Source organism: Macaca nemestrina, chromosome 1 (assembly GCF_043159975.1).
Source record: "Macaca nemestrina isolate mMacNem1 chromosome 1, mMacNem.hap1, whole genome shotgun sequence".
NCBI lineage: Eukaryota > Metazoa > Chordata > Mammalia > Primates > Cercopithecidae > Macaca > Macaca nemestrina.
The window spans coordinates 37,904,775-37,927,141 of record NC_092125.1 but is presented as its reverse complement, the minus strand read 5'-3'; the positions used below and the strand labels follow the sequence as shown (position 1 = coordinate 37,927,141).

Below are 22,367 nucleotides of genomic sequence, written 5' to 3'. Positions count from 1 at the left end.
CTCCTACTCAAACACACCCCTCCTAAGTCCTTCACCCTCAGGCTCTAGGGCTGCTGGTGCCTGCCTCCAAGCTCACTCCTTCCTACCGCAAACCTCCCAGGCCTTTAGAAGCCAATCTCCTGCTTTTACCCCTTCACGCAGCAGGACACTGGCACCCTTACTCTTTTGTCACTCCTGGCAAGGTGAGACCCGCAGCAGTCCATGCCTGCCTCTCTCTCTCTCCTCTGCCTTCTCAGCTTGGTCTTCCGCACCCAGCACAGGTGCCCACCTCCCCACCACAAGGCCTCACTACACGGCCCTGGTGGTCTCAGCCTCTGTCTCCGCTGCTGCTCGGGCTGCCCTACTCCTCACCTCCTCCAGGATTTCACTCCCGTTAATGTTTTCTTTCTTTACTATGTCATCCACTTCTCCCTTGATAAGGGATCATTCCAACTGGGGAAAAGGATGATCATAAAGAAGTCCCTCTAACCCAGTCACACCCCAGTTCCTGCTCACTATCTCCAGAATTTTGCCTCCTGGTCTCTCTTCAGCCAAATCCAACCAGGCCATGACCTCCACTACGCCACTGACACAGCCCTTGCTAGAGATGTCCTCATCTTGTGCCACCTGCAGCAGCCCTGACCCCAATGACTACACCTCTGTTTGAAACACTGGACTCTGGGCCCCCTTGAAATCACCATGGCCTCTCCCTTTCAGCCTCCTTTGCTGGCAGTTTGATGCTCAGGGCTCAGTCCTCAGCACTCTTCTCTACCTCCCCACCAGGGAGCTCATCCAGTCCCATGGCTTGAGCTCTGATGCTACTAACGACTAAAAGCTGATCTCTCTATCCCAGACCTCTCCCTGGAACTCCAGACTCAGCTGTGCACACCTCCACTGGGAGGTCCACTGACACAAAGTGGGCCATTGATTCCACCCTCCCACCCCGAGCCCCTGACTCCTCAGCTGACAGGACCGTCATCCACAGGCCCCACAACCCGGGAGTCCACCTGAGTCCTGCTTCCCACATACCCTTCCTCCAATCTATCAGTAAGTCCCTCAGCTCTGCCTTTAACATATCCCCAAATCTGACCACTTCCTCCAGGGACACAGTGACAACCCCAGTCCAGGCCCCACCACCACTGCTGGGCGAGCTCCGCAGCTCCCTCCTCGGCCGCCCTGCCTCCCCCTGCCCCGCAAGAGCCCATCCTCTACCTTTCTAAAGTGTCAACCGTCTGTCACTTCTGTTAGACTCTCCAGTGGCTTCTCAAAATGCCAACACCAACCTCCAAACCCTGCCCTCACCAAGGCCTCTGAGCCCTTGAGTGCTCACCTCCACGCCGGCCTCTCTCTGCAGCCTCCCTCCCTCCCTCCGGCCACAGCAGCCTTCTTCGGTGCTGCCCACACACCAGGCTTGTCCTGTGCACCTGCTGGTCCCTGGCCTGTGCTATGGGCCCAATTATGTCCCCCCAAATTCCTATGTTGAAGCCCTAATCCCCAGCCTCTCAGAATGTGGCTGTATTTGGAGACAGGGTCTTTAAAGAGGTAAGGAAGGTAAAATGAGGTCATTTGGGTGGGTCCTAATCCAATAGCACTGGTGTCCTTGCAGGAAGAGGAATTTGGACATGGATTGGGAGAGGGACAACTGCATGGAGACACAGGGAGAAGATGACCGCCACCCAGCCAAGGAGAGAGGCTCGAAGAAACCAGCCCCGAGACCTCCGCCTTGCACTTCAGTCTCCAGAACTGAGACAACAAACGTCTACTGTCTGAGCCCTAGCCTGACATTCGTCAGCACAGTCCAAGGACACCAATACAGCCTGGGAGGCTCTCTTCCCAGATGTCCCACACTGCCTCCTCCTCTCCACCTGGGTCCCAGCGCCGGGCCCTCCACAGGGAAGCCGTCCCCAGACCCCTCTCCAGACAGCACCCGCTCCGGCGCTGCTGTGCTTTGTCTTCCTCAGCGTTCGTCATCATGGCTGAAACCATCCCTCTGTGTCTGTCTCCTGCCACTCAGATACTGGCCCTGGGGGGACAGGGACCTGTCCCATATGCTGCTGTGTCCCTGGCTCCTGCAGTGCCACACGGCATGGTGGAGAGGCTCCATACACACTGGCTTCCCACACCACTGCCCGGCAGTTCCTCTGATTCGTGGGGCTCTGCACAGGCTGCTCCCTCTGCTGGGATGCTCCTCTCCTGGCAGAATCCCTACTCACCCATCACCCCTCAACTCATCCCGTGAGGCCTGGGGCCCCTTCCCAATGGCGTCGAGCCCACCCTCTCTTCACCCCCACATCCTTCTCTCTGCCATGGCCCCAGCCCTGGTGCACTGCAGGCCTCTCTGTCCCCGAGCCTCACACTAGAGGTCCACCAAGAGCAGGCACTGTCACCCTTTTCACCCATGTATCTATCCTCCAAGCCAAGTCACAGTCTGATAGAAACCTGATTCCTGAATCAGTGTGGATGTGTGGATTGAATTGGATGCGCACCCTTTCAGTCTTCAAAAGCAGGGGTGGGGCAGCGTGGCCAGAGAGCATGGTGGTGCAGTTTGTGGACAATACGAGGCAGTGGGGGAAATGTGTTTCCCCAGCTTCCCCCAGGAAATTGTTTTCCAGTGGGAAGCACAATAAAATTGCTCAAAGTGCCTGCTATGTGTCAGCCATGTAAACTGTGAAACACACGTTTTTCTTTGTTAAGAGTATAAAAAAAGAGAATCGCAAATTTTTCATGAAGACTGAAAGCAAAGCAAACTATAAGCCCGGAGAAAGCCAGGGAGAGGCCTCAGCCTCCGAGCTCCCGGGGCCGAGGACAGGACTGGGTGAATTCCCAAAGTCTGTTCCCTCCTGGGATCGGTGCTATTCTGGCCATGTGGGGCTACCTGCAGATACAGCAATCCTGCCGGAGCCCCAAGGCTGACTCTCCCCATCCTCTGGCAGTTGGGAGCCAGTGGGGAAATTCAAGGGAGATGCCCTGCTGCCTCTCCCCTTGGAGGGTCGAACAGAGCAGGGTCGGAGGCACAGTGGGGTGAACAGGCCCTGGACGTACCTGCTTCCTGTGAGTGATCTACATTTTGCCGAGCTGCCTGCACAGTCAAGAAGTGGAAGAGGACCCACAGGGAGCAGGGAAAGCCCCGGAAATGTGGCTCACTCCCCTGGCAGCCAATCCAGTTCACCTTCTTGGCGAGAACAGCACCCTAAGGGACACACAAGTGTGAGTGCACATATGGAGAATGAAAAGGATGCGAGAGGCAGAGAGAGAAGCTTCTAGGAGACAGAGCCCTAAGACAAATGAGGTCCCTCAGTCTATCACCTCGAAGGTGGCATTTCCCTTTCACCAGCTCCACCCACTGAAGCAGCAGCACACCTAAAAAGCTGTGACCCAGATCAAGTTGCATCCCGTTCTAGCCTCAACTTCCCCAGCTGTAAAACAAGGGGGTTATTTCTGAGGTCTCTTCGAGATTTGACACCCTACAAGTCTGTAAGGATTTACACCTTTGCTGGCTGCAGTGACCCACTTTTGCAAACAGCAGCATGAGCAGGAGCCCAGAAGGTGCCCTGGAGAGGGCCAGGGAGGCCATGCTGAGCAGCACCACACGCTAAGAGGCAGCACAGGTGTCTCACCAAGTTTTCTTTTTTTTTTTTTTTTTTTTTTTGAGACGGAGTCTCGCTGTGTCTCCCAGGCTGGAGTGCAGTGGCGTGATCTCGGCTCTCTGCAAGCTCCGCCTCCCGGGTTCACGCCATTCTCCCGCCTCAGCCTCCTAAGTAGCTGAGACTACAGGCGCCCGCCACCACGCCCGGCTAGTTTTTTGTATTTTTAGTAGAGACGGGGTTTCACCATGTTAGCCAGGATAGTCTCGATCTCCTGACCTCGTGATCCACCCGCCTCGGCCTCCCAAAGTGCTGGGATTACAGGCTTGAGCCACCGCGCCCGGCCCCTCACCAAGTTTTCATCCCAGCCCAAACACTTACTGGCTGCATGATCCCAGACAAGTTGCTTAACCTCTTCAAAGTACTGTTTCTTCATCTGCTAAATGGGGAGAATATCTACCTTCCACTAACGTTATGAGGATTAAATGAGATGTATGGATAGACAGCTCAATCAATAGTCATTTATTAATTATTAATGGAAGGACCCAACCAAGACCACTGACTCCCTGGTGCAAACTGGCAAAGGAGGTTTTTTTAACCCCTTGCACTCTCATAAATATGAAAGATGGAGACATCTTTATTTGCTTCCCATACTCACCTCTTTCCTGTCATCCAGGACAGTTTTAAAGAAACTGTAGGGAATTTTATTTCTCTTCTGCCTCTTGAGCCATTCATTCACGGAGTGCAGGAAGTTCTGGACTAAGGGCCGGCCAGGGAAATACTGTGGGGAGGAACAAGCAGAAGCTGGAGAGTGAAAAGCAATTCCCCACGTTCCCCGTCCTGCAGATGGTAGGAAGCTATGCAGAAGCAGGCTGGAGGGGCAGGAAGTGGGGGGGATTGTGGAAAGTTCCAAAACCACCAGGAAAACATTCTAACTAAGACACAAATGTGACTTCTGTACTACCTTTGCTCTGGGACACCTGGTAAGGCTAGAAGATGGGGAAGGGAAGGTGCTCACTCTAAGTGGGGTGGGGTCCTGGAAGTCTCCCTCTCTCACACCGCAGGCTCCTGTGCAGCATCCCCCAACCATGTGCCACCACTGGGAGGAAGGCGGGAGCACTTGTGCCCCTTGCCAGGGCTGCTGGGAGCCCTGGGCCACACAGTCCTGTCTTTGGGTGGTCCTCGGATACAGCTGACTTGCCAACCGACTGGCCAGCTGGGCTAGGTGGGCACGAGACCTTTCATTTGGATTCCATGGGCTGCCAGTGAGGACCAGCCAGGCCAGGGGCTCACAGCCAAGATCCAGATCTTGATGGTAACTCCCATTGGTCTCTGAGGAGCATGAAAAGCTACTCTGACAATAAGTCAACTCAAATCTGATTAGTATCAGCACTTTAAAACCACAAGGACTCCCAGAAGGAGGACGTATGTGTGTATGTGTGCGTGTGTGTGTGTGTGTCTGCGTGCACATGCACAGCACAAGGGGAGGAGGGCAGGAAAAAGAGGGGCACAGTAGCGAGCTGGTCAGATAAAACCACAAGGCTGGCTGAGGGGATGAGGACCCTGAGAAACTTGCAGTGAAGACAAACATTTGAGAGGAGAAGGGTACTGGCGATATGAATGGTAACTGAACAGGAAAACCTGCTAACAGAGCCATTCCTCTGAGAAAGCCATTAAATAGTCCTATCACACATTGGGCTGGACACCTTCCCCCAGAGTGAGAAGTGGCCGGAAAAGACCATGCTTTCACACGTGCCCTCCTGGTGAGCCCACACGGGCCTCTGGGACTCACGCACAAATTTATAGCTTGAAGTCAGCACTTCTCACTGACCTTCGCCATCATCCCGACTTGGAAACTTCCCCTTCTAAGGCGACAGTGCCAGAAGGAAGGATGAATTAAGGAGCTCTGGACAACTGGGAGCACGGAAACTCTGGCGCCCACACGCCACCCAGTGGCCGCTCCCGCCAGCTGCTCACAGGGGGGAGCACAGGCTGGGACAGGCAGGGTGGAATGGCACCGCCAGGACATGCAGAGGGCCTCCTGACTGACCGGGCACCTGCAGGGCTGGCAGCTCGCCGGGGGAGCCAGCAGAGTGTGCGCTCGCATCCTTAGGCGTTTGGGCCTGCGAGCACCGGGCACTTGGTGGTAACTGGCATGGGCTGGATGCGAGTGGGTGTGGCTCCCTGCCCAGCCCCTCACCAGCTGGAGGACCCTGGCAAGGTGCTTTAGCTCTCTGGGGCTTTGTTTCACCTTCTATGAAACGGAGATCATACTAGAAGCCATGCTGTGGAGTCTGCTCTGAGAAACAGAATGAGGAGCTAATATACAAAGAGCACTGCAGGCACCGGCAGGGCTGAAGAAATGGTAGCTGCTAGGATACTACTATTCAGGAAGAAGCTACCCAAGCAAGGCAAGGACCAGAATACTCTGCAGACCCCAGAGGATGTGCGGGCAAAACCCAAACAGAGGGTCTCCAGGCCCGTGCCCCAGGTGCCTCTACTGCTACTGCTGGGCATCCCCGGCTTCCCTCTGTCCTACACCCCACTGCCAGCCCTGCCCTCTCTCAGGGCCCTAGCTCTGGCAGGGCAGGCATCTTCATCTCAAGCTCATTCCCAGCCCTTGCTGAAGGCGGAGACTCAGCAAGCACGGAGAGGGTGATGCTTAAGCCTCTACCCAGCTCAGGGACCTGTATCTCATTCTTTCCCCCCATACTGGCTGCAAACAGCCCCACTGGGGACAAAGAAAGTAGCAAGTGTGAGCACAGCTGAGAGATGCGAGCAGTACACAAGCCGATCTTCCTGGGGTGACCCCTTTGGAGGGTACTGGATAGGGTGGTGGGGTGTCTGAGGCATGCTGGGAAAGCATGCTGGGGGCTCTCCTTCATGGGTCAGGAGGAGGGACCGTACATGGGACCGTTCTGGACTTTTCCCCTCTGAGTCTCTAGGTTGACAACCCCAGGTCTCTGCACTGTGAAGACCAAACAGCTCTCAGCCTTGGAGGAAAGGTCTTTATTATGCCAATGGACTGAAGAACAAGAGCTCGTTCTGCATGGGACTTCTGTGAGGGGCAAATGATGGTCCTACCTTAGGCTGAAACGTCCCTGTCAGGCCCTCTGTGTCACCGTGCATGCATGCAACCAAGCCAGGGGGTCAGGACAAGGAGGTGCGAAGAAGGGATCAGGCTGGCAGAAAGTTCCCAAGGAGAGGCACAAATCACCCCGAGGGCAGCCCCAGCTTCCTGCAGACCCGTACTGAGGAGGGCGGGCTCAGATCCGGGCCCCAGGGCCAAGGAAGGCTGAGCCCACGGCCAAACCCGAAGTGCCCAGAGCCACATCTGACTCAGCAGTACTGAGCAGCAGAGTCCCGGGTTTCCAGCAAGGACGCACTGGCCAGGATCTGGAACCAAAGGGAAGGGGGCAGAGAGGGAGTGGCAGCCACCTCTCACCTTCAGAGAGGGAGGAGCACAGGCTCAAGGCCTGACCAGAACACCTCCGGGCTGGCAGAATGAAGGCATGGCACTTGAGCTCCCTGGGCCTCTTAAATCGGGGTGGACAAAATAAACCGCCCACCTCACAAAGTAGTTAAGAGGATTAAATCCTAGACAAACATCAGGTCCTCAATAAATAGGAGCTACCCTTTGTGGAGTAGCCACCTTCCCAGGGAAACTATAAGGGAATAAGGAAGGCATGGCCAGGGCCAGAGATCGGGTCAGACTGGGAGGAAAGCAAGGAGTATCAGAAGAGCATCCTCTCCTTCGCTAGGGTGTCCTCGGGGTCCTGCTTTTCCACTGACCACGGCAAGGGGTGGGAAGCCACACTGGGGCTCTGACTGAGGACTCAGGTAGGCAGAGCCACAGTTGCCGAATCAGCTGGAAATATCCCCAGGTGGGAAGCACGGGCCCTGTGTCCCACCCACACTGCTGCATGCGGCAGGGTTGTCCTTGGCAGTGTGCGACTGGTGTGGGGTATGGCTGAGGCTGGAGGGTAGCACCTTCGGTGGACAGGGAGAGCTGTGGGTCCAGGTGTCCAGCCAGACCATGGGCTTCTGGAGGGAGGGGCTGACGGGGTACCCAGCTTACAGGAATGCACACTGACCATCTGTGGAATTGCACAGACAAGGGAGGCCATGGCCCTGCTCACCTTGGCCAGCACTGCCACAAATTTTTTCAGGGCCACCAGGCGCTGCCCTTCCAGGACCGGGAACCTGCCCACTTCTATCCGCAGGATGTAGTGCAGTGCAGACTCCAGGTCAGCCATGTAGATCTTGGAGCTGAGGACCCAGAGGCAGGTAGAGAAAGAAAGGGGTATTAACCATGGTGCAGGGGCTGCAAGGAGCATCCAGGGCTAAAGGGAGAGAAGAGGAGGGGCACTGCTGATGGTCACAGCCTTGTAAGTTACCACTGGTTTCTGCCAGAAATGTGCTGTGTGACCTTGGGTAAATAACCTAATTTTTCTGAGCCTCAATTCCTCATCTGTAAGATATGAACAATAACACACTGCTCACAGGTAAGTTGCTGAGAGGATCAAATACAAACACAAATGTAAACAACTCTCCGCAGCTCCTGGCAGGGAGTAGGAGTTTTCTCTCTACAAGCCCACAGCCAGCGCCCCAGCAACTCGCTCCTCAGGACAGCTCTGAGCCAAGCCCACTAGACACAGTCAGACCAGCAGGTTCAAACACACGACATGGTCTGGAAAAACTGGGCCCTCTCTGAAAGACCAGGGTTTAGCTGCCCACCAAGGCTGGGAAATGGGGGCTGGGGGCAGCAGGGAAAGCAGGGCCTGTGTTTCTTTCAGGGCTGATGTGCTCACAGCTGCCAGACCTCATGTCTCAGATGGGCCCATCTCACGCCTCTCCGCAGCCCTCAGGGAAGGGACAGAGGCTCCATGCTGGCTGCTCCGCCCCAGGCCCATCATGCTGGGGTCCAGGCTCAGGGTTCGGATGGCAGGGGCCAGGAAAGTTGGCTGCCTCCTCCCCTGTCTCTTGAGACCTGGGTTCTGGCCTCAGTTTGACCATGAGCTAGTTCTGTGAGCTTGGGCAACTCAGTTGACTTTCCTGGGCCTCAGTCACCTCGCTGTAAAACACATGACTCGCTCCTGCCCCTGCTACCTCCTGAGGTTGGAAAGAGCCAATAAGGTCAACTCACAGGGTATGCACTGTGGCTGCCTATGCTCTCCCTCAGGGCAAGGTCTCCTCTGTGCTCCACTTTGGTGTCCTTGGGCCTCAGTTTACCTCTCCATTCATGTGCCCTGCCTCCAGAAGTGGCCCCATGACTGAATGAGGTAACACATGGAAGGTGCCCAGCACACAGCCTGCCACATACACCAGCCCAAGCTATTACAAGTACGTCAATGGTTTGCATAATCGTAATGATTGAATGATTACAATGATCATTCATAATGACGGAATGATCGTAATGATCACACCACCTCTCAATCTCTCCTTCTCCCTTGATCTACTAAAAGTCTCTCCATTTGGCACTTTCCACGCTTAAAGTCCCTCATGCTAAGATGCAAAGTCCTTCTTGCCATCACCTTTCCCCCACTGTCTCATGCATCCCCTTGTGAGGGGCACCGTCCTGACCAGCTCTGAGAAACCTGGCCAGATGTTTCCACCTGGTATGCAGCTGGTACCAGTGCAGGAGGTCTACAGCTCTGTCCCACTGCCCAACCACAACAGAAGAGCCAAGAGGCCTCAGAGAGAAGAGGGGCGCTCTCATGCTTACGACTGTGGACACACACAGGAGACCTGAAAAGGCAGTGAGCTCACTGACACCACAGGCATTCAAGTGAGGTTGGGTGCCTGCCTAGAAGGGATGCCGTAGGGTCTGCACAAGCAGGGACTGCATCTGCCTGTACATATCTGCATCCACAGTGCCTAGCACACAGTGAGTACTCAAAGATATTTACTGCAGAAATAACTGCTCGGATGGGAAGCTGGTCTGGAGGCCTCAGAGTGTCCTTCCATGCAGATTCCCTGTCTGGGAGTAGAGTTAAGCTGAAGGAGCATGGGCATGGAAGGTGTTCATTCCCTCGTGAAGGATGGCTGGCAATGCCAGCCAGCATTCATCACAGTCAGCCCCAGTCCCGCAACAGACACCAGTGGGACCGCAGCTAAATGCCGCTCCCACACATTGAAGGCCCCTGAGCAGGGCCAGCCCCCAGGGTGGGGGACAGCCTGGCTCAGAATGTACACACTAAGCGTATGACAAGGAAGAAGAATGAGCAAGAGGGTGTGGGTGTGAAGGTGTGGTGGTCTGTGACAGAGGAGGGAGAAGATGTGAGGAGAACCAGGCGTGGCCTTACCGATCTGCAAATTTCCAAACAGTGGGAGCTATCTTGTTAGCAGTGGTTGGTGCAACTGTGGTCTGGGCAGCCTCCCTGGTGAGTCCAGAGAGCCTCTGCAGGTAAGCGGTATAAAAGGACCTGGACTCCATGAGCCTGAGGGCACAGAACCAGGGAGGAGAGGCAGTGAGTGCAGAGAACAAGATTAGAGCTAATCAAGGTCAGAAGAGGAAGCAGGGTGGCTCATCAGACAGAAGGTTTATTAAATATATGAACTAGATTCCATCTTGTCCTCCGTGAGGCCAGAAGATGGCACCCAGGCCTCACTTTAACCTTTCTAATCACTGTACCTGCTCTGGAAAGCCTCTTTGACACCAGTCTGATGTCAAACCTCACCTGGTAAGGCAATTGGGCCTGAGAATTCCCCCAGTGGCCCTCTGGCTCCAGGCAGGGCATGGAAAGGCACAGGACAGCCTGGTGCCCACGGACAGGAACGGCGGGGTGTGACTCCCTTCCCCAAGGACCCCAAGGTTCAAACTGGCAGCTGCCCTTCCATAAGCCCGCCCTGTGGTACTGTGAGTGACATTATCCCCTAAGAAGTCCAGGGAGTTTGATATGCGATTTTTAAAAAAAACAGGTACCAACAATGACAAACAGCCTTCAGAATTCTCTAAATCTTTTTACAGTCCTTTTGGTTTCTTTCTTTTTTCCAACAGGGAGGAGTCCTCTAGGGCACAAGATACCTCCTGAGCACATATTCTCTCTCACCCACAGCTAGGGCCCCTGCAGAGAGAGACGCCAGGCCCAGCAGCAGCATGAGGGCCGCCCCGGGGGAGCTGGCATGGGACGCACAGCTTCCTTCCACTCCATCCTGGCCCAGGGTTTCTCAGTGAGCAGATGGCTTGGGAGGCAGCATCGTCACAAACAATTTTCCCCTCCACCAACTCTGAGAGAGGAGACAATGCCTTCTCTCCCCACCAGCACTGGCACTTTCTGGGCCCACCCGGAAAGTGAGCACCTCCCTGTCCTCGGTGGCATCGTGCCTCCTGGGCCCTCTAGCAGGTGATTTGGGCCAGAGTGAGGCTGAGTGGCCATCCTGCCTGGCACCGTGTGGGTCAGCACTGAGGGCCCCGAGGAGCACCTCATCAGGCACCACAGGCAAGCCTTGCCTCCCTGGCCCAATGCTCCTGCCTGCAGGGCCTGGCTGACATCAATCATCTGCCCAGGGAGGGCACCAAGGCACCATCTGGTGCCATTAATGGGCCATTCAGCAGTGGGAGCCTGGCAGAGGGGCTGAGGCTGGCCTGATTGTTTTCTCTCGGCATTTTGGAACCCGCTATTGTCTGGCTGCTAATGAACTTTTCTGCAATTAGAAAACCAAAGAGAGGGAGGGTCAAGCATATTTGAGTGCTTGCCGGGCCTGTAGCCTGCCAATGAGTCTGCCTGCAAACAGAAGAGGGTGGGGAAGAGGGCCAGGGCTGTGGTGGGGACATAATGGGGGTGCAGACAACACTGCATGGGGCGAGCTGAGGCCTCTGAGGTCTCTGAGCTGTGGAGCAGGGTCAGGGTTCCAGGCCCAGGCTCCTGATGGTGGAGGCGCTGGCCCCGCAGACAGCAGACTGCAGTTTCTCCTGCAGGGGGCTCCTCAGAAAGAACATGTTAGCCACTGTGAAAGGTGGGCAGTCCCTCTGGGCAAGAAGGAAGGATGAGCACAGGGAGGGAGGAGAGGGGACACCAGGAGACAGGATACTCACACGGGGACTCGGGAGACAGAGCCGTTCCGGAACAGCAAATAGCAAGAGGGGAAGTCAGTGACACCAAACTTTCTCACCACATCGGCTTCTGTGTTCAGCACCCTGCGCACCACCACGCCTTTGTGCTGGGACAGGTCCAGAGCCACCTGCAGGGACAGCAGGACATCTGGGGGCCAGGCCACTGGGTGGAGGGAGCCAGGGCTGAGTCTCAGCTCTGTGAAGGCACCCAGATGGCAGCTGTGCTCCTTCCAGACTCTAAATCTGCAAACAGTGGGCCACAGTGATGCACGAGAGACACTCACCATCAACGGCAGCTAGCCGGCAAGTAACAAGTGCCAACCACCGCCCAGGAGGGGAGGCCTTGGAGCTGTGCACAGCACACACGCTTTAATCTCCTACCACAGTCCCAACTGGGTAGCATTTTCCTTCTAATGAGAGCAATTTGTAAAAAGCACAATAAAATGTGGTTTCATTTTAATTCTTGTTTGTTTTTTGTACTGAGCCAGCACGTTCTTGTCCTTAAGACCTTCACACCCCAAGATCTGACTGCTCTCTGATGTCCAGTATTCCCCAGGGCCTTCTCATAACATTTTTCTAAAAGGAAAATATCCCTTTAGAAATTAGTAATCATTGTTTGTTTGAAATATCAATTGGTGGGGGCAAGAGCAGTCTTCCTTATGGAAGCTTGAGTCACAGATGTTTAAAGAACTGTGATTTTATTGCATCCAAATACATATGGTAACAAATTTCATGGTTAGGATACAAACAAAATAAACCTTTGGAACTGGGTAAACTTCTAAACAGCAGGCTAACTCTGAGCCCAGTATGTGCAGCAGTCAGAGGGGCCCTTTGGTCAATGTGTATAGTTATAAGATCTGAAAACGCTTCTTTTTTTTTTTTTTTTTTTTTTTTTTTTTTTTGAGACGGAGTCTGGCTGTGTCTCCCAGGCTGGAGTGCAGTGTCGTGATCTCGGCTCACTGCAAGCTCCGCCTCCCGGGTTCACGCCATTCTCCCACCTCAGCCTCCCAAGTAGCTGAGACTACAGGCGCCTGCCACCACGCCCGGCTAGTTTTTTGTTTTTTTTTTTTGTATTTTTAGTAGAGACGGGGTTTCACCATGTTAGCCAGGATAGTCTCGATCTCCTGACCTCGTGATCCACCCGCCTCGGCCTCCCAAAGTGCTGGGATTACAGGCTTGAGCCACCAACGTGGGGCTCTCTGAAGGCAACAAGAGACCTTGTTGAGAATGACAATGTCTCCACATTAGAAATGGGAAGAGAAGTTCTGAGCATAATCAGACAGGCCATCTGCAAATGGCAGGCACGAGCTTCTATTACTGACCTCTCACGCCTCACCATGGAGCAGGTGGCGCCCACTAGCCTTTATTCTTATATTTATAACGCTTCCTATCTAGACTCCAAATTAGAAAAATACACTTCTCAGTCATCATTATTTTTTTTTAGAAAGAAATAAGAGAAAGCACTAGCTAACATGTATTGTGTAGGTATCATGTAGTATCCACACAGATCGCCTCATTTATCTTCAGAGAAACACTGAAATAGCAGCTATTCTCAGGAGACTAAGAGATGCAGCGCCGTACGCTACGGTCGCCTGCATTGGAATCCTGGCGCCACTGCACCGAACCACTCCCTGACCCAATTTCCTTACTTGCAAAATAACAACAACAACAATAATAATACCACCAGCTTCGGGGGGGCGTTCTGAGAACGGAAGGGGTTAACTTTACTAAAATGCTGTAACAGTGACTAGCACATAGTAGGTACGTTAAGTGTTTACTTAAAAATAAAGCTCCCAGGCCGGGCTTGGTGGCTCACACCTGTAATCCCAGCACTTTGGGAGGCTGAGGCGGGCAGATCACGAGGTCAGGAGATCAAGACCATCCTCACCAACACGGTGAAACCCCATCTCTACTAAAAATACAAAAAAATTAGCCTGGCGTGGTGGTGGAAGCCTGTAGTTCCAGCTACTTGGGAGGCTGAGGCAGGAGAATGGCGTGAACCCAGGAGGTAGAGCTTGCAGTGAGCCGAGATCACGCCACTGCACTCCAGCCTGGGCGACAGAGCGAGACTCTGTCTCAAAATAATAAAAATAAAGCTCTAGTTGGGCTCAGTGGCTCACATCTGTAATCCCAGCACTTAGGGAGGCCGAGGTGGGCAGATGACCTGAGGTCAGGAGTTTGAGAACCAGTCTGACCAAAATGAAACCCTGTCTCTACTGAAAATACAAAATTAGCAAAGTATGGTGGCACATGCCTGTAATCCCAGTTACTTGGGAGGCTGAGGAAGGAAAAATGCTTGAACCTGGGAGGTGGAGGTTGCAGTGAGCCAAGACAGTGCCATTGCATTCTAGCCTGGGCAACAAGAGTGAAACTTCATCTCAAAAAAAATCAAAGTAAATAAATAAAGCTCCTATCTTGTAGCTGGAGAAACGGAGGCTTAGAAGTGAAACCATGCCTCCAGCTCACACAGCTTGCCTATGTCTGAACTGTGCTACAAATCCCAGCTTAGTGTGGCTCCAGAACCTGGGCCCTTAGTCACTGGTCCTACGCTGAGCACCCCTGTGTGGACATGGGGCACTTGGCTCCAACCACTGGGACCCCTGCCTGTAGGTACTCAAGGGACTGTGGTGGGAGGGGAAGGAGAAGACCTGATTCCAACCACAATGTATCACCTCTATGTAACATGTATGACCCCAGGCATGAACTGGGACCCTAGAGGGACAGGCACTCCTTCAGCCAAGCTGTCTTTCCCCTCCCCAACCCCTGTGCCTCCCCTCTCAGGGCTGAGAGGCCTGGAGACAGCATCTGGCTTCCACTCAGACTCTCAGCTGTGCTTGATGAGTTTCAGCAGCAAAATCACTTAGGCCGACAGGGCAGTTTAATTTCATGCCTACTCTCATGCCTGTCTCCCTGCACTGCCTTGGAGCATCTCCCGTGCACTGGCACATCCCACCTTTGCAGCTGGGAAAAGCTCACAAGTGGACTATGGAGAAGTCCATGAACCAATGGCAGAATGGTGAGCTCTCTGCGTTAGGCGAGGGGAATGGATCTTTATAAAGTACCTCCTATGCGTCAGCTGCAATCCAGGCCCTTTACATAAACTGCTGCATTTGACTCTCTCAACAATATTATGAAGACACGTCATCATCCCCACTCTCTAGACAGGGCACTGCAACCAGAAGCGCCGGGGAGCTGGCTCACAGACACCCCACATGAGACAAAGCAGCACTTGGGTGAAGGACCCCATTTCCTCCGGTGGCGCTAGTGCATCGCTAATGCTCCCTCCCTCCCAAATATTTCACTCCAATCCCATGGGGTGGGACATTGTGGAAACAACATTGGCTTTGGAGCCAGACGGACCTGGTTCAAAGCCTTCTTCTACCAACTTACTAGCTGTGTGATCTTGGGCATTCTATTTGATCACCTTCATTAATTTTGGGGATTAGCAGCTACGTGTGTCAGGAATCTGGTCCAATGCTCAATAACAGCAGGTGTTACATTTGGTTTCCATGAAGGAGATAAGAATAAACAGAAAGGTTTTTAAATGCAAAGGCCCAGCCCCTGCACTTCCCATGGCTCCCAGCAGGGGTCAGGCCAATGCCAGGCTAAAAGACCCAGGCAGCAAACACCCTAGAATTGGCAGGAAAAGCCCTGTTCCCAAACTGGGGCTCTCTCTCCATGGCTATCCAGGAATTGCAGGGAACTTCAGGGCAGCTCACCTCTCTACCCAGGTAGGAGCCTCCCTTTTCAAAGATCAGGGCCAGGTACTCTTCCTTGTTTCTCGCAAAGAATCCATCAATCTCCTCCAGCCTGCAAGAGACAACTCTGGCAGTCACTCTGCACAGCCAGCAGAAATAAGACAAAACCGCTGGCAACGCCTGCTGGTGATGCAGTGCTGCTGGTACGGCCATCCCACCCTCCTCCGCTTCCACACAGGGCCCTCCAAGGGAGTCAACCAAACCTTTAGTCCTAAAGGATGTTGCCCTTGTTATCTAACCCTGGCTCTTCATCTGACCTACCTTGGGTGCTTGGTTTTGTTTTTGCTTCCTGTCTCTTTTAAGAGTCAGGAGTGGGCCGGGTGCGGGGGCTCACACCTGTAATCCCAACACTTTGGGAGGCTGAGGCGGGCGGATCACCTGAGGTCTAGAGTTCGAGACCAGTCTGGCCAACATGGTGCAACCCCGTCTCTACTAACAATACAAAAATTAGCCGGGTGTGGTGGCGGGCACCTGTAATCCCAGCTACTCAGGAGGCTGAGGCAGGAGAATCACTTGAACCCTGGGGGTGGAGGTTGCAGTGAGCTGAGATTGTACCACTGCACTCCAGCCTGGGCTACAAGAGCAAAACTCCTTCTCAAAAAAAAAAAAAAAAAAAAAGTCAGGAGTGGGTAGGAGGCCCTGTGGGGAGGGGGACTGGGAAGGGCTGCTTTGAGACCAATTGTCTCTATGTGCTGGGGCAGGCCCAGGCTGACTGGATGTGGTTTTTATTGGTCCCCTGAGAGCTGGGGGTATTAGAACCCAACAGCTGTAAGTCTAAACTGTGACAAGTCACGACCAAGTGGGAGATGTGCTCTTTTGTTCCTAAAGCAGGCATTAAAAAGGAATAAAAGAATCAGAAAGCCTTGGGTTCAGTAGACCTTAGGAGCCATCTATATATCTCACCCAATCTCCTTATTTTAAGATGAGGAAACTGAGGCCCAGTTTCCAAAACAAAACAAAACAAATGAAAACATGGCACTGATGCTGGAGCCCAGCCAGTGACAGTCCAAATGGATATGACAGACAGGTGATCACCTGAGTGCACCCCACTAGGGTGGAGGGAAGGAGGCACTGAGCCTTTAGGGTGGCATCAGGTAGCCAGCCTTTCAGACCGCTTCCCTAAGCTGGCAGAAGAGCACGACCTACATGTGGGCCAGTACCCCTTTCCCCACTCCCACCCTCAGACTTCTGAAAGGGGCAGCTCACCTTTCATCACACATCTCTGCCTCCTTCCTAAAGTTCTTTAAAAGGATAGCTTTGGGCTGGGTGTGGTGGCTCACGCCTGTAATCCTAGTACTTTAGGAGGCCGAGGCAGGAGGATTGCCTGAGCTCAGGAGTTTGAGACCACCCTGGGCAACATGGTGAAACCCCATCCCTACTAAAAATACAAAAAATTAGCCAGGCTTGGTGGCAGGCACCTGTAGTCCCAGCTACTCGGGAGGCTGAGGCAGCAGAATCGCTTGAACCCAGGAGGTGGAAGTTGCAGCGAGCTGAGATCACGCCGCTGCACTCCTGGCCTGGGCAACAGAGCGAGATTCTGTCTTCAAAAAAAAAAAAGGATCACTTTGAGAGACCTTGGTAGGTTTGCTTGATCTGTTGCTTTTGAGATACCCCATTGAAAATGTGCCATGGGGGATGCACATGTGTGTGGGAGGAGGGAGATGGAGACACAGTCATTGAGAAATGGAAGCAGCCAGGGCCAGGACACTGGCCGACATGGGTGTTTTCTGGAGAGACAGGGTCTGGCTGCAGAACCCCAAACCACATGAAGACTATGCTGCATCCAGGGTCCCCCGAAGGCCCTCTGGAGGATGGAAAATTGGGAAAGATGACAAAGGAGTCATTGTGAGTTGGATTCAACCCCAACGGACACTTGGAAACACAATCTCTCAGCAGGGCCATGTCTCTGAGAGCACCTGCACACAAAATTTTAAGAGAGCCTCTGTGCACCAACAGCGGCCTCGTGAGGCCTTCTTAGCACCTGGGGCCTCCACTGTGTTCAAGACTGGGCATGGATTTGTTCCTTCTTGGCAAGAGTCCTCTGAGATGCACATTATCCTATCTTGAGTTCTGATCCAGAAGTGGGGGGCCTAGTGTTTTTAACCTAGCTGCCTCCTTCTTTGGGAGAGTATGGGCAAGACCCCATGCACCTTACTGTCTTCATTTTCCTGGAAAAGCGGCAAGCTGGGAAGTTTGCCTGGTCGACAGATACAGAGCACCAGCCACTGCACCCCACGCTCTGCCGTACAGAGTCAGGGGCCACCCCCATGCTCCAGGCATAACCACCTTCTCTCCACCTCCCCTCCATTTCCCTCAAAATATTTGATCTCCTTTTTCCTCCTCATGCCATTCTGACTCTCAGTGGCCTTTCCAGGGCTAGAGCATGTGAAAATCTGCTGCGTCCGCCAAACATTTTGAGGGCAGGAGGCAAGAAACAGCAGCAGGTACAACCTGGAGAAACCCCACCCATCTTTTCCTTCCCACCTGTGGGATGGATCCTTGCACCCATCAGTCAGCCCCAGGACAACAGGGCTCTTCAGTAGGACCTGCGCGATAGGAAGCCCACCACCAGCCATCAGCTGCCACTTGGTTCTGGAGTAGCTCCAGCAGACTGGGGTGTGAGCCCCACAGGCAAAGGCAGCAAAGAGAATAAACTGGGGTCCCCGCCCTGCTATTCCCACCACCCTCTCACTCCTAGGCCTGGAATCCTGGCCCACTATGCACTAAACCTGCCCCAGCCCAAAGTACTTGGCAGGCTCCAGTGGTGGACAGGCTGGGGGCCACGTGTCATGATGGGACTCCAGGGCGTCAATGAGCCTCTCCCGCAGCGTCTGCATGTCAGCACCAGCCACTGTAAATGAAAACAGGCGTGAGTGGGGTGTCAGGAGAGCACAGCTGCTTCCACAGCACACTTGCCACCTTCACTCTCAGAAACAAAGGGCTGAGGGCACAGCCAGCTCTGACAGAGACAGACGAGGCATCAGTCCTTCCCTGTGCTAGAAGAATGAAGCTTGAGGGGTCCCCCTGTGGCCCCAAGCAGTGCAAGGACACCCATCGCTCAGACAGGAAAGGATCTCTCAGAACTGGGAGCCATCAGGACATTCCCCAAGGGCTCTGGTCTGGTCTCTGGGTACCAACCCCATTGTGAGAGGAGAGCTCTTCTGGGAATATGGTGCCCTTGCCCCGACCCTAGGGCCCTGGATACGTCCAACCTGAAGGGCTTCTTCAACCTGCCTTTCCCTAAGGCTGACTGAGAGGACAGTTTTAGGAAGACACAAGTTAGACTTCCCGTGGGGAGCACCTCACCCTCGACCCTGCCGACTGCCAGGGCTTTCTCCACCCCAACAGAAACCCAGGCGAAGAGGGAGGTTGGGGGAGGAAGATGCTAACAGGACAACCAGAGTCGGGCACCCACCTGGAAATACTGCTCCCGAGCCGTTCTTGGAAAAGGCCTTGAAGAACTGGAAGCAAACACACAGGCGGGCATCAGTGATAGATAGTGGCCAAGAGTGCAGCCACTTACTGCTCTGAAAATCTGCCTACTTATTCAATGCGGTAGTTGGGCAAATCACTTAATGTTGTTGAGACTGTTTTGTTTTTTTTTTTGGTTTTTTTTTGGTGACAGAGTCTTGCTCTGTCACTCAGGCTGGAGTGCAGTGGCATGATCTTGGCTGACTGCAACCTCCGCCTCCCAGATTCAAGGGATTCTCCTGCCTCAGCTTCCCGAGTAGCTGGGACCACAGGTGCCCGCCACCACGCCTAATTTTTTTTTTTGTATTTTTAGTAGAGATGGGGTTTCACCATACTGGCAAGGCTGATCTCGAACTCCTGACCTCAAGTGATCCGCCCGCCTCAGCCTCCCAAAGTGTTGGGATTACAGGCGTGAGCCACTGTGCCCAGCCGAGCCTGTTTCTTCATCTGTAAAATGGTGAGTTGGGGGGAGGTTGCTCTAGGAGCTGGACACTGGCTCCCTCCCGTTACCCTCCCATCCACCCCTCGGAAGCATCCAGGGATCCTGTGGGCAGCAGCTCATACACTTTTCTCCACGAGGGCCATTTCTGGCCAAACTTGGTGACATGCACCTCTATCCCAGCTACTCAGGAGGCTGAGGCAGCACAGTACCTAGCATGTAATTACTGACAAATACTTATCGTATGGATGAGTGATAAAGTACCATTGCTGTTTTCCTTCGCAGACCCATCTGAAAATATGAAGTGCAGGCACTTCCTACATCCTTTGGGAAATGTCAGCTTGCTTCTAGGTCAATGTGCCCTTGCTCCTTACTTGGGAAAAGGGGCTTAGAGGCTGGTGTGTCTGTCCACTGAGAAGTCCCAGCCCGACACAGCAGACACAATCAAGGAAGGGATCTCCAGAACAGATCCTCTTGAAGGGAGAGCCTGAGTCCCTGGAAAACATGCCTTGCTACAGACTAGCTGATTTAACACATCACTTTGTTCTCTTTTCCCACGTACATGACACCCCAAGCCTAGTCTGTCACCTCCTTGGGGCACGAGGACAGAGAGAACAGAGCCTGACTCCTGGCAATCTGGGCTTCTGCCCAGGCGGCAACACAGCTGCCAAGGCTTTTGCCTGCGCTCTTCCGATTCAGGAGGGAACACAGTTGAGTTGTCCTGGAAGCCGGCCACTGAACTGCCTGGGGAGAGCCTGCAGGCTGGGAAGAGGCTTCTTCCTGTGGGACCCTAGCCTCAGGGCCACTTTTCACTACCTTGGGCTTCTGCCTCCAACAGCCAAACACTGGTTTCCTTCTCCCTCCTTGGGATAGAGCTGTTTGGCCTTATCCTAAGCTGGTGGCTGAGAACAGGCCCTGGGCTCCGGCAGACCTGGTTCAAGGACTGGTTCTGCTTTTCTCTTGCTGTGTGACCTCAGGCAATGCATCAACTGCTCCGAACCTTCGCATTCTCATCTTTGAAATGAGGATGACGCCATCTACCTTGAAGACTTGTGAGGATTCCATGACCACACACCTAAAATGCTTAGCACAGTACCTGGTGCATACAAGAAGGAACCGGTAAACGTTCACTGCAACATCATCACCCACCACCAGCATCCTCTTCCCTCCTTCATACCTTTTAAACACTAGGAACCATGATCAGCTAGGACTTGTTTGTTACAGCCATTTGTAGGCAGAAAATCTGGAAGCCACCTGCTACCCTCTCCCACATGAGGAACAAAGGCTGCAGAGGAGCCACCTGTCTCTCCCCACCTGCAACCTTCTGCTCCCTGTGACCTCCCCTGGCCCCTTACTCCTGCTCACTGCTTTACTCTCTCTTTTCAAAACATTAATACAAACTTTTATCGTGGATGAAAACCATCCACTTATACATACCACACATATTTAAATAGTGTTCTTTACAGTTATTTAATTTTATTTGCCTAATACAATCGTTATTCTAATACTTATGAAAATGATCATAAATTTCCTTGATTATGAGATATTGATAATGTAAGTTACAGTATTTATGGACTGATACTTTTTCATAAACAAAATTGAAGATACATCTATTTGAGGTTTGGTTTGCCGACAAATAATAAACCAGGTCAGGTGCAGTGGCTCACACCTGTATTCCCAGCACTTTGGGAGACCTAGGAGGGAGGATCACTTGAACCCTGGAGTTCAAGACCACCCTAGGCAACACAGTGAGCCCCCATCTCTACAAAAAGTTAAAAATTAAAAATAAGCCGGGCACGGTGGCTCAAGCCTGTAATCCCAGCACTTTGGGAGGCCGAGACGGGCGGATCACGAGGTCAGGAGATCGAGACCATCCTGGCTAACACGGTGAAACCCCGTCTCTACTAAAAAATACAAAAAACTAGCTGGGCGAGGTGGCGGGCACCTGTAGTCCCAGCTACTTGGGAGACTGAGGCAGGAGAATGGCATAAACCGGGGAGGCGGAGCTTGCAGTGAGCTGAGATCCGGTCACTGTACTCCAGCCTGGGCGACAGAGCGAGACTCCATCTCAAAAAAATAAATAAATAAAAATAAAAATAAATAAAATAAAATAAAAAAGAAACCCGAGGGAGATGTTGTGCTGCAGTTATTCATAATGATGGTGCTCTTGTTTATTTACAGACAGGTTACACTTTGACTGGTTTCTACACACGAGAACAACACTGACATCATGAAGCCTTGAACTGGGTGGCTTTCCCACAGCTACAGCTGTTATTTTCACCTCTGAAAAGTAATACGGTCATTTTTTGTCATCAACCATCAGGTCACCCACATCTGAGCAGGTGCCCACATTAAAAGGGGCTTGCATTACTTCCACCAAAAGGCAGCCTCTCCAGGCTGGGTGTGGGGGCTCACACCTGTAATCCCAGCACTTTGGGAGGCCGAGGTGGGTGGATCACTTGAGGTCAGGAGTTTGAGACCAGCCTGGCCAACATGGTAAAACCCTGTCTCTACTAAAAATACAAAAATTAGCCAAATGGGGTGACATGCACCTGTATCCCAGCTACTCGGGAGGCTGAGGCAGGAGAATTGCTTGAACCTGGGAGGTGGAGGTTACAGTGAGCTGAGATCACGCCACTGCACTCCAGCCTGGGTGACAGAGAGAAACTCTGTCTCAAAAAATAAAAAAATTTTAAAAAGGCAACCTCTCAAGATCCCAGCAACCACATGCAGCTTGGAGTCTGACCAGGAAGCTCGGTCAGCCAGAGTGGCCCAGGGGGGTGCAGGGACCCCAAGAGCCTCTCCCCAGGATGCAGGCTGAAGGGAAGGCCCTGCTGCACCTCAGCTGTTCCCTCTGTCCTCGGAAGCTTCGCACCCACCTCCCAGGCCAATGTCTCCTCCAAGCTCTGGCTCCCACGCCTCACGCTCCTCAGGAACTTCTTCCTAGCCACCTCACATCATTCCTCTTTTCTACCACAGCCCCCCCTAGGCCTACAAAGAGATTAGAATCCTTCTAGTCTAAACCTTAAAAAAGGAAAGGATGGGAAGGGAAGGAGGATGGGGATGAAGAAAGGCCCTCC

The 22,367-nt window shown here is 53.2% G+C and overlaps 1 protein-coding gene across 2 annotated transcripts in view; it reads right to left on the bottom strand.

The window, feature by feature from the left end:
- The window catches only part of LOC105484516 (quiescin sulfhydryl oxidase 1), a 44,359-nt gene that overhangs the window by 4,438 nt on the left and 17,554 nt on the right, over positions 1 to 22,367 (bottom strand). For both annotated transcript variants that reach the window (XM_011746227.2, XM_011746228.2), the window contains exons 3-10: positions 18,793 to 18,838; positions 18,126 to 18,228; positions 15,339 to 15,429; positions 11,602 to 11,747; positions 9,869 to 10,003; positions 7,703 to 7,832; positions 4,222 to 4,344; positions 3,022 to 3,169 (exon numbers count right to left, since the gene is read on the bottom strand). In XM_011746227.2, coding sequence (XP_011744529.2) covers positions 3,022 to 3,169; positions 4,222 to 4,344; positions 7,703 to 7,832; positions 9,869 to 10,003; positions 11,602 to 11,747; positions 15,339 to 15,429; positions 18,126 to 18,228; positions 18,793 to 18,838 — 922 coding nt within the window. The remainder of the gene's footprint in view (positions 1 to 3,021; positions 3,170 to 4,221; positions 4,345 to 7,702; positions 7,833 to 9,868; positions 10,004 to 11,601; positions 11,748 to 15,338; positions 15,430 to 18,125; positions 18,229 to 18,792; positions 18,839 to 22,367) is intronic.